Consider the following 12,436-nt stretch of genomic DNA (forward strand, 5'->3'; position numbering starts at 1 on the left):
ACCTGTGTAAATATAACCCTTGTGTTTAATTCTCCTGACAGGTTTATTTAACAACACAAATTTGGCAAATTCAGACATTACATCTCTTTTCATAATAGCAGCAACAAGAAGCTACTGAATGCAGCGTGCCACACCGCTACCTTCTACTAGAAATAATTATCCTCTTTTACTACACAACTTTGAATGATTCCTTAGAGCAGCATCCACACATAATCTTCTGAACATAGAACCTCTGGATTCATTTTTCATTTCAGAGAGGGAAATTACAGTATCAGGAAGAGGAGCCTCCTTCAAGCCTTATTTGCATTCAAGAGGCTGCCAGTTGGGTAAAGTTTCTCCCCGTTTCAGTAGTTCTGTTTCCCAGCAACCCGCACTGTTGCCAGGAGAAATCCCGGGGAGAGTATCCTCCGCACCCTCCCCGCCGTGGTCCTGGGGGTACCGCTTTGTGCAACGCTGCTTCATGCCAGCGCACACATTCAACTGTGAGCGGCATGCTAAGTAGCCTGCCAGGAACACCAGGGACTCCAACAAGAGATTTTCCGGGTTTTTTTGGAGAGGGCTTGGCGATGAATGATGAAGTCCTTTCTATTGCAGTGTAGTTAGAGGTGATAAGGAAGTGCAAAGGTTTTATATTGGGGTGGTGTTACCTTGGAAGCACCCTTTGACAGCTGGATGTACAGCTCTGTTAACGTATTTCCCATACACTTTTAATCTATCAAGCATTGTGTGTGCATACTAACTTCCTTTTTGTTGTTGTTTTCCAGCTGCCAAGAGCTAAAAAGCACATGCAAATGACAAAAAAATCCACTTAGATTGACTTAACCTTTGCTTCTCCTTGCAAGATCTTCCGAAATGTAAATGCAATGTGTGGTTAAAAAATAATTCCTGTTTTTCCAATGACAGTACAATATTTACAGTTGTACACTTGGCTTGAAAACAAGCTGCTTAGTGTTTCGATATAAATACCTGACAAGGTGCAAAAAAAAAAGAAAAAAGGAGAAAGACAAAAAGCCACAGTATTACAGACAGGATAAGCAAGCAAATTAATCTCACACCTACCTGTAAAAATGTTGTAACCACAAATTTCAGTTGTCTTTCAGATAATAAAGTTACTTGAGGGTGAGGTGCTTCTACAAAGAAACATACTCCGCTTTAAACTCTTTCTGATTTGAATCTCAGCATATAATTCTAAGAAATCTGGAGAGGGACTTTTTACAAGGGCATATAGTGACAGGACAATGGGGAATGACTTTAAATTGACAAGCAAGATTCAGGTTAGCTATGAGGAAGAAGTTTTTCCCTGTGAGGGTGGTGAGACCCTGGCACAGGATGCCCAGAGAAGCTGTGGCTGCCCCATCCCTGGCAGTGTTCAAGGCCAGGTTGGATGGGGCTTGGAGCAACCTTGTCTAGTGGAAAGTGTCCCTGCCCATGGCAGGGGGTTGGAACTTCATGAGCTTTAAGGTCACTTCCAACCCAAACCATTCTGTGATTCTATGATCTTTATTTTGCAATTCCATTCTATTGCAAAGTTTTGTGCCTTGCACTACTCACCAAACTGTCAAAATATCAGGGAAAATCTCTTTAAATCTTCTCACCCTAACACTGCATATATATTTAGGCAAAAAAATAAGCACAAGGTACAAGATTTTTTTCCCTAATGCTGCACAGTACAAAGAGGTTACCAACCCATGGAGATTTCCATGCCATACTGATTCACAGCTCTCATGGGATGGGCTGTCCCATGCAGCAATTCTCCATTTTACCATTCACCCTTGGTAAGAAAGTACTTGTGGTTTCAGTCAATGCTCACAGTTTGGTGATATCCACTACACTTTGTTGTATCATTACAAGTCAGCATAATTTAAACTGTCATGACAATACAGATTCACTGACTGTTGAATTATTTGAATTACTGGACGATCACATGCCCACAGGGATCAAATTCCACTGGGAAGCCTTTGCACCAGGCCACAAAGACACATAGTTAAAGTCTTGGTCGGAAGTCCTTTCCATGCACCCGTGGCAGCATATGCAGCCTAGCCATCTTCTCCAAGCCGCAGAGGATGAAACAAATTAAAGTATCAGACCACAGACCACTAGTGCAATTCCAGTAATTTCTGTTCAGTGTTTTAGGGATGGTAAAAAAGATTAGCATGAAGAGCTAAATTCCATTAAAACAAGTACAGAAGTGAAACAATTTAAAGGGTTATTTCTGCTTCTGAATGTTGTGTTTGGAAACTATTAAGACTAAAAGATGTCCAACTAAATGCAACATTAGAAATCAAATAAACATGTCCTAACGGGGTATATGATACCTAAAATAATTTCATTTTAAAATGTCTTGTGAAATTATCTCCATGTAAGAATAAAAGTTATACATTTCTTCATGCAGTCATTCAGGGTGGAATCCAATCTGTCTATACCCTGTAAAAAGCAAGTACTACCTCAGTAGGCAGGGGACAGAACAGGAAGAGTAAAGCAGTTCCCATAAAACAGCTGGTTATGTTCTGCATAAATGTAATGTCAAGAAGGGTGTCTCTGAAGGAAAAGCAAGTGATCCCTGTTGTAAAACTTCCGTAAATCCTCTATAAACTCTAGAAAAAAAATGGCATACCTCTCCTCAGCCTGGGGAAAACTGAAACACATTTCACAAGTATATTCTAACCACTTGGAGTATCCTGTGAGACAGAAATCATGTCCCCCTCTGCCATGGGTCAGACTGTTACATGAGCAGAAATTTGTGAAAGTGGCGTGGCCAGAAAGAAAGCAGAACTGAGGATCTGGCTCCAGCCTCCTGCAGTCACTTGAAGAAATACCATCATCCCAGGTAAGCTTTGGCTGGTTATTTTAACATATTTGTGTAGGATGTCATTTCAGTCTCCCAAAAGAGGAAGATTGTCAAGATCCTGAGGGTATTCTGTAACTGCCAGAGTACCCTAGAAAAGATGGACACTGCTGCTACCACCACAGCTACAGCTAAGAGGATGTGCAGAGTCATGACACAGCTGACACAGCTGAAGCTGGAAGGGGCCTCTGGAGATAAGCCAGTCCAGCTCCCCAGCTCAGAGCCAGGTCAGTTACAGCAGATTGCTCAGGACCATGTCCTTTCAGGTCATGACCGCCTGCAAGGATGGAGAAGTAACAACTTGTCTGAGGTACTGCTTAACCTCAGAGATGAAAAACCTCAGAGAAGAAAAGCTTTCTTGTTATGTTGAAATGGAATTTCCTACATCCCAGTTGTGCCTATTGCTCCTTGTCCATCCAGGGGGCACCAGTGAGAAGAGTATGTGTCCACCTCCCTTACTCCCTCCCACCAGTTAATACACATTGGTAAGAGCCCCTGATCACCATATCCCAGCTTATATCAATTTAGGCAGAGACACCCTTTCACTCAGAGATCACCTATTTGTTTTAACAATACCAAGGCAAATAAACACCAAGGTTGACGGATTTCTGTGAAGTCACTGGAAATCGCTGGTTTGTGCTACAAAGGGTTCTGCTTGTAGAAGTCAGTTAAATGGGCATAAAAAAATGCTGTGAGCTGAAAACAATATAAATATTATTAACCTTCACTTACTCTTTTCATAATCAAGTTGGATTTATCTGATCTCCAACAAATTTCAAAACCTGGGAATTGGAGTTTTTTGTGCTGTTTTCTTTGGTTGCAGTAGAAATTATTTCAAATGATTTCTTTATAATGGTTCAATACGATGTCATGCTTTAAAGTAAAACCACATAATTTATTGCTTCTACATTTCCAGTATAACCCTAGTTTTCAGAATTAATTTTAGTTACCTTACTGTTAAAACATGGCTGCTTTTTATGAGGATGTGAGGATGTATTGCTTACCATATTTAACTGACTATTTTATGATAGTGGTAGCAACACTAGTCAAGGACCCCTAATAATATAAAAGGAATGTTTTGTCCCAGTGAGTAGTATGAGGAAATCCCATCTCAGCTCTGTTGCTAGCAGAGGTACTTAGGTTGTAACATACACATCCGTAGTGGGTCGACTTTTTTAAGGCAGTAAAGGTACAGCTCATGGGTAGACAGTCTCACAATCGTTTAAACCTATTAAACCTCTTAGCTGTATATTTATAGATTAATAGGGCAATAATTATAAATGTGGAGGAGGTCACGGTGAACTTTAGCCTGACCTTCTGTATATAAAAGAGCACAGTATTTCCATGAATTAATTCTTGCTTGAATCAGATCATGCTCTTTAAAGAAAACACTGATTAAAAACGTCATTTGACAGAGGATGCTCAGCAAAATTTCAGAAATTGTTCTAATGTTTCATAACTCGCACAATTAAAAAGGTGCGTATTTTGAATCACTTTGCTATGTTTCAACTTCCAACCATTGCAGCTTGGTACAGTTTTCTTCATGAAGACAAAAAACATGGTACTATGTCTTTTCTAGGTTTTATGAAACATTTAGACCATAATTAAATTGCCAGTTCGCCTGTTTTCTGAAAAAGAAGTTTTCAACCAGATGTAAACCAAGCAAAGTGAATTTTTATTGTCGGCAGAAGTCAGGTTTTCCAAACACTTACTAATTTTTGTTTCTTTTCCTTAAATTGTCATGAATTACTTAAGGTTTTCCTTAAGTTTTGGGTATCAAAAATAGACGCTGGATTTTACAAGTCATAGTGTCAACTGCAGTCTTGTTCCCTCTTGATATCTTCCTATTTGTGTACCAAGAGATAACGAACTTTTAGGGTTAAAGTGTTGCACTAAGAGCTCTGTGTTTAAGTGCACACCTAAGAACGTTTCAAATCACTGGCACAGTGTCTCACTGCAACCAGTCTTTCATCAGCAATAACCTTACGATAAAACAAAAAAAGGGTTATATAGACAAGGTCAAGTCACACATAATCCCATGGTCAGCATGTTACAAAGGAACAGAAATGCACTTTAGCTCTTCATAGTATTAGATTAAAATGCAACTTTCAAGTTGAAGTTGTCACTCAGCTGGTTTTCTCTCAACTGTTATTTCCTCTCCTCGACTCCAGCAAAGGAGAGAGCAGTCTGACCTGGTCTCTGTACTCATAAGGTTTGTGAATGGCAATCAAGAACCCTCAACATGAGAGGTTCCCCAGCAAACAATGTATCCCACTGAGGGGCAGAACAGAGTCATGCCTATCTTGCACCCAGAAAGCATCAGGAACTTGGAGCGTAATGACCACGATGCTATGCAGGTGCAACACAATAAACACAATGTGCAGGAGGCTCAAAGAGAGCCCAGAAGTGCCACTCATGAAAATCCTCAGCTGCTGAAAACACCTTCCAGGACGCAATGCCCTGACCCAGACATGACTAACACCTGCGGTACTTCAGCATCCTCCCTCCAGAGTTAACTCCTAAGAGTGGTCTCAGGCTGTGTAGAGAGCCTGGCGCTCCTCTGCAGGGACTGCAGCAGTGGCAGCAGCCTCACCTTTGACAGCTGTGCTCTAGCAGATCCAGTTGCTGCAGCACAAGGGAAGGAGCTGCAGGAAGAAGTCAATCCATTACATCACATCAGGGAGCAGCAGGAGATCAACAGGATCTTCAAAGATACTGCACAGACAAGAAGCTAAATGCTCTGTAGCTCTTCACCTAGAAAACAGAGGCCCTCAACACCACTGAAGATGAACAGGATGGACATCTCAAGGTCACTGGATCAGGATCAGTGCTAGTAACCACTTAAAAGAGAGGTCTGGCAAATGTTTTCCTCAAGTGTCTGCACACTGAGGCAGAGTTTAGTTCACAAATAAGTCTCAAGTGTCCAAGAGTGGCCATAAACCTATGATGTGACAAGAATCAGAGACCTGGCACAACACACACAACCTAACCAGTGCCATCAATGGGAACAGGGTATTCAGGAAAGGTTTACACAGAATAATAGAATGGGGAGCTGCACTCTACTGAAACAAACTCCCTGAAGGCACAGAGCTGCAAGTGTGAAACTGAAGTCACTTCTGCTGAGAGTCTCTGAGTCAAGATCAGAGGGAAAACACTGGAGATGTTGTGGAGGAGGTAAGTGGATGAGGCTTTCCACAACCAGCTGGCAGAAGTCTCTGGACTGCAGGCTCTGGCCCCTGGGAGATTTCAGTTCCCAGAAATCTGCTGGGAGGGTAACACCAAATTGTGTAAGCAAGTCAGGAAGCTACACTAGTGACAATTTCATATTTAAAGTGCCAGAGGTTGGTTGCTGACTGGCTGTTCAGAAGCAGGGAAGAAACTGTGACACTGCAGCAGTAGATTACAGAGAGCTGTAGCAGCCAAAAGACAATGGAGTTCAGGACCCAAAGGAAGGCTGCAAAGGTAAAGAGCAGATTAAGCATTCTGGACTTCCACAGCTCAGGCTCTGGTTTATCTAGGGAATTGCTATGTAGAAGCCCCTTAGAGGCTGTCAAAGGGAGAAAGTGCTCTTCAGGGTGGTCTGAACTTTCCCAAAAACTTTCTGAGAGAGCTAAGTAACAAATTATCAAACAGAAAGACTGGGAACTTTGCCAAAAAACACAGAGCTACTTAACAGATGAAAATGCAACGAGAAAGCATACAAGAAGGAGAAACAATAAGAAAGGACAAAGGAGGTATAAAAGCATTGCCTAGGCATTTAGGCACAAAAAGACCAAAGCTGGAGTTAAAAACTAGCTAGGAACATAAATGGCAGCAAGAAATGATTCCACAAAAAATTACAGGAGTAAAAGAAAGTCCAAAGGAAATCTAGGTATATTATGAATACAGAACACAGCCTAGAAGTAGTACAGAAAAGACCAAAGTACTCAAAATCTCTTTTGCCTAAGTCTTCACAAAGACTACTCCAAAACTTCTCCATGCACTGGTACATTCAGAAAGAAAACCAGCAAACAATGCGAGCAATTGGGTGAGATGGTTTAGTGTGAGGTGTCCCTGCCCATGGTAGGGGGGTTGGAACTAGATGATCTTTAGGTCCTTTCCAACCCTAACTGTTCTATGATTCTATGATTCTAAAAAAGGGTTATAGGCACTTAAAGAAGCTAAAGGTGCTCAAATCCAAGGAGCCATATGGACTTTTTCCAGAGTGGCAAGGCAAGCTTCCTGGCGAGCCCATCACAACACCGTGACAGATCTAGATATAGTGATATCTAGAAAAATCAATTACTGGGGGAGATCTCTGACGATGAGATACAGGTGATAGTAACAGAAGGCAAAAGGAGGATTGAGAAGCTACAGGATGCTCAGCCTCAGCTCAGTCCCGGGAAAGATCATGGAGTATATCCTCTTAAAAATTATTTCCAAACACATGGAGAACAAGTAATCGGGAATAGTCAACATATTTACCAAAGGCAAATCAAGTTCGAACAGCCAGGTGCCTTTGACAATGAAATAATTGGCTATGCAGATGAGGGCAAAGCAGAGGATGTAATATGTTGATTTTAGCAGGGTTTCTGACACCATCTCTTACAGGATTTGCATTTGGAAGCTGAGCAAGTACTGGCTGGAAGAACAGACTGCTAGGCACTAGACACATCAAAAATTGGCAGAACCACCAGACTCAAAAGGCAGTGATCAATATCTTGTTGTCTAGTGTGTAGCAGGTTACCCCAGGGGCTGATGCTGGGGCCAGTACCATTCAATACCTTCAACAATAACATGAATGATGTGACAGAAAACATGCTCAGCAAATTTGAGGGCAACACTAAACAGAGCGCGAGAGCAGGCATGCCAAACAGCAGAGCTTCAGTCCAATGAGACCTTGAAAAATTTCAGATCTACACGAACAGAAACTTCATGAAGATTAGACAGGGGAAGTGCAACTTCTGCACCAGTACAAGATCACCTCAGACCTGCTGGGAAGACCCTGTGAATATGCTGAATGCCAGGTTAAATATGAGCTAGCAATGTGCTCTCACTGCAAATAAAGCAAACCCATCTACTGTGCTGCGCTGCAAGGAGCATGGGCAGTGAGGAAAAAAACCTTTCCTCTACACTATTCTGGCAAGAATTCACCTGTAATACTGCATCCAGTTTTAGGCCCTCAGTTCACGAGATACTAGTAAAATGGCGAAAACCTAAAGGCCAGTGGTTAAGCTGGTCAGCAGGCTGCAGCACACAAACCCACAGAGCTTGCAGAAGCTGAGCATTTCAGCTGGTGAAGGGTAAAATCTTACAGCAGCTTAACCAGGAGTCAGAGAGAGAAGTTAGGCAAACCCTTCTTAATAGCATCAGACAGTATCAGAAAGGGCAGCAGCCACTGACTGTGCTGGAAAAGGTTCGTGCTGGACACAAGGAAAAGTTCTATGACAAGAAGGCAGTGCATCATTGGCACAGGGGTTGAACTGGAGTGCCCTTCCAACCAACACTCCTCTGATTCTGCGATCTAGGAGTAATTTAAACAAAAGAACTGGTACTGAGTAAATGTTACACAATGTTAAAATTTAAATGGCCATTCTTTTCTGAAAGTAGTTTACATGTTAACTTTTGCAGTTCACTGAAGGTCGACACTTACTACAAACACCACCACATTGAGTCATAACATAAAAATGGCTGAAAAAATGATACTTGGCCTTATGTACAGCAGCACAAAATCATTTTATGGAGTGGCTGAACACCATGTATCTTCCTCCCAGGCTTTTACAAGTAATGTGAAGGTGCCACTTTAACGCAGGTAATGTACTACTCTTGGTAGAGTTCATTGTCCTAACGTCATCTCTGCACCCCTCCTTTCAGTTCACTTTCTCCACATCAGACATACTATTCTTCCTGCTACGTTTCATTTCAACTCTATGTTCTTGCTACCTTCAGCATTTTACCACGTATCTATACAGTGAAGATTTTACTGCTTTCAAAACACTTCTTTCAATGGGCATATGCCATCAGAGGGGAAGGTGACTCTCCCCTCTACCCCACACTGGTAAGACCTCCCCCTGCAGTCCTGCATCCAACTCTGGGGCTCCATAAGAAGGATGTGGAGCTCTTAAAGTGAGTACAGAGGAGACCACAAAAATGATCCAAGGGCTGGGACACCTCTGCTATGGAGGGAGGCTGAGAGAGCTGGGTTTGTTCAGCCTGGAGAACTATTCCATGATTCTATGCTCATCCACTTATTCTCCCACCAGTACCTATGTCCTTTCTGTGTTTAATTATTTTTTTTTCCCTACGTTCACAGACTTTGCTAGAGACCTGCAGCAAAGACAAACACTTTGCACAATGGGAGAATGCTCTCATGACTCACAGCACCCAGATGCCACTCTACCTCCTATTGAATACTGCTGACAGTAACCTTGCAATGCTTTCAGTTCTCCAGAGCGCTGACAGGTGAAATTGCTTAATTCTCAGCTGCTACTTTGCTTACCTGACAATACAAATTTACTCAAGATGAAAGTTCTACTAGAAAATCACAGAAAGAACTATTGTCCAAGCACTTAAAAACACTTTGCAGATGTTAAGGTTTGAACATCCACACCATGGTTAGGCTTTATTAACAGAAAAAGTAACGACTAGGTAAACCTGTTTAAAACCCTGAATAGGACTACTATGCCCCTCAGTAAAAATTAAACAGAAAACTCATATACAGCCAAGAAAAGAACAAGTACGCGCTCGTCGGCAGCTCCAGCAATCGATTCCTATTCCTAAGACCGGAGTGCGCAGCAAGCGTCACTGCGCACCTAAATGACGAATCAACCGCACTCTCCAGGCACCCTCCGCACTCCCCCTGAGCACCGCCCTCCGCTGCCGCTGCCTCACACAAGCGCTCCCCCCCGCCATATTCCCCTCTCCACACACCCCCAACGGCTGAGCGCCAGCCAGGCATGCGCCGCAGCCGCTGCGCAGGCGCCGCAGGAACGACTCCCTCCCCACCACCCCCCCAAAGCCGCCGCGGTGTGCGCACGCGTGCAGGGTTCGCCTGACGGAGTGGGTCCCCGGCTGGGCGGCGAAGGGTGAGCGGGGTGGGATCAGTCCTTACCTGCCACCGGCATGCGCTGGTTCCTGCCGGGGAGCGCCTCTTCCCGCTGCGGCAGCCGGGAGCCCGAGTCGTTCATTCCGAAGGTGAAGCTGAAGAGTGAGCGGAGGAGGAGCCGTGGCACTGCCAGCATCGCCCCTGAGGGGAGTTGGCGGCGGGCGGGGAGGGGTGAGCGGCCCGGCTCGCACCGACCGTTAGGACGGGCGCCGGCCTGAGCGGAAGGGCGGGGTGGGGACTCGCGGCGGGGTGCGAGGCCTGCCCCCTGCCGAGCGGTGGCGGGCACCGCCGGACTCACACCACACCTACCCCTGGCCTAGGGGCTCTGGACGGGGCGCCGCATCCCCGTTTTGTGTCTTGAGGGGATCTTGGCGGAACACCCGCCGCCCACCCCGGCTCGGGAGGAGGCACCTAACTCCCTGTGCCCTGAGCGATGTGCCCTTAGGTCTGCGTGCACCGAGGGGTGAAGGCACCATTGGGTCACACTGACATCCCTCGTAGGGACTGGCTGGCGTGGTTTGCCTGCGCCCACCCAAAAATAGTCCTGTCTTGGGGCTCGGCGTGCTTAAATTTGACCCGGGCCTTCCTCTCCGAGCTGTAAACACTTGCGGGGCATGCTCCTTGCTCTGGAAGACCATGCAAGGCATGCGCCATCCTTGGAGGCCCAATGCAAGGTGTGCTCCATGCTTGGAGGATCTGTGCAAGGCATGCTCTGTGCTCGGAGGCCTCATGCAAGGCATGTTTCTTGCTCTGGAGATGCTATGCAGAACATGTTTCTTGCTCTGGAGATGCCATGCAGAACATGTTTCTTGCTCTGGAGATCCCATGCAAGGCATGCTTCGTGCTTGGAAGTCCCATGCAAAGCATGAAGCATGCTTTGAGATCCATATAAGGCATAGGACACTCCTAGCTCTGGAGGCCCCATGTGCAGTTTGGCTCAGTATGTTTTTACATGGGCAATGCCTCATGAGGGATTTTTGTATGCATGGACCTCTTGGGGTATGGCTGTATGTCTTCTCCACCCCCTGGCTGGCTGTCCATGCCCCCAGTTGAGAGGAGAAGGCTTATGCAAACACATTCAGCAAAAGGTGCCACACAGACTGGTTGCAGTTACATGTTTTACTATGCAACAGTCTTTTTTTCACAGTTTCATATATGTAGCACTCCCCTATGTGATGTTTAGCCAGTGTACTGTATCATGCCAGACTTGCTGAGTACTTTCTGTATGAAGATGGTCCAAGTAGCATTCAATTCTAGAGACTGGTGTCTGCACACGTTTGTAATAAAAACATAGAAACAAAAAACAGAGTATAAGTATTTGTGGAAATAATCCACCATATCTTGGGGGTAATATGGTGCAGACTGGATGTATAACATCACCAAGTTTCTTACAGGAAGACTTGGAGAAGCTAGAGGAATGGTGATTCGTTTTTCAAACAACTGATGCTCATTCTGTGCATGTAGTCATGGTAAATAGGCAGAAGGGGAATTTGTACGAAACAGAGTTGTGAACCAGACAAGCATCTTGCAGTGAGAGTGTCAGTGTGGAAAAAGACGGTGCACGAGTAAGAAAAAGCAAAGAAGTTGCAGAAGGACGTGGTAGTAATTCAGTGGAAAATTCATCTGGAGGGTTTTGAAAAAGTTCCTTTGGTGGCTGAATAGGAGAGAAGTTATGAAATTACAGAGTAATGCCTGGTCTGTGAGAGGAAGGCCAGATAATTCACTCAAAAAATGGTCTGTGACAAATGCAGTTCCATTCAGCTCATGATCAAGCTGGTTATGACTCTTGAGGCATAGAATTTAATGCATCTTTATAAAGGAGTTGGGTATTTACAGCAATATTGAGAATCCCAGATGCTCCTAATGTTTTAGGAGTCAGGCTTTCCGTAAAATTGAAACTTCAGATGGGAACCTGAGAGGCAAGCTGCCTCATCTCTGTTTTCACATTCAGTGTTCCTGTTTGCAAGGTGAACTACATAATCTTTGAGCACATGTAGCCCCAGGATTGCTGTCCATTTTTCAAGTTTTGTTAAATTTTGGTATAGTTCGAATCGTTGATACCAGGACTGGAGAGGACCTCAGGTGACCTCAAAAAAAAAAAAAGTCTTGCAAGAGCCTGAAGAGACTGCATTAAATAAAGAATGAGTGAATATAGAGATGCATAAAGAGCTGTGATATTTTGACAGTACAAGTTAGTGAAAATCAGAAATGCTCAATAACAAAATGTAAATTTCATTCCAAATGTGTTTACCTAATTGACTGTTCTCTCATGATAGTTGTCCCATTATAGTCATGCTGATGTTTCCCAGCTCTTATTTTGTAAGAAGCCACTAAAGAAGGTTTTATACTGACCGTTTCTTCTGTTTCACCATAAGTATCTGTACTCACTCCAGTACCTGCCAAGAATGTGTTTCTAAAACATGCACTGGTTAACATCACAATGGCTGGCAGTGCAATTTTCGTTCAGAGTTAATGTATCTACTTTGTGAGCCTGAATGCTTAGCCTG

General features: G+C 44.0%; 1 protein-coding gene across 2 annotated transcripts in view; it reads right to left on the bottom strand.

Annotated features, from left to right (window-relative positions):
* Positions 1 to 10,167, bottom strand: part of MSRA (methionine sulfoxide reductase A) — a 277,959-nt gene extending 267,792 nt beyond the window's left edge. Inside the window, exon 1 of one of the 2 annotated variants that reach the window (XM_061461158.1) lies at positions 9,936 to 10,167. In XM_061461158.1, coding sequence (XP_061317142.1) covers positions 9,936 to 10,065 — 130 coding nt within the window. In that variant the 5' untranslated portion in view covers positions 10,066 to 10,167. The remainder of the gene's footprint in view (positions 1 to 9,935) is intronic. The other variant, XM_061461157.1, reaches the window with a different exon arrangement.
* Positions 10,168 to 12,436: the final 2,269 nt, after the last annotated feature.

This window comes from Pezoporus flaviventris, unplaced genomic scaffold (assembly GCF_033815535.1).
Source record: "Pezoporus flaviventris isolate CSIRO_AGI_PZ_B2104156 unplaced genomic scaffold, CSIRO_AGI_Pfla_v1 ptg000031l, whole genome shotgun sequence".
In the NCBI taxonomy this organism is placed as follows: Eukaryota; Metazoa; Chordata; class Aves; order Psittaciformes; family Psittacidae; genus Pezoporus; species Pezoporus flaviventris.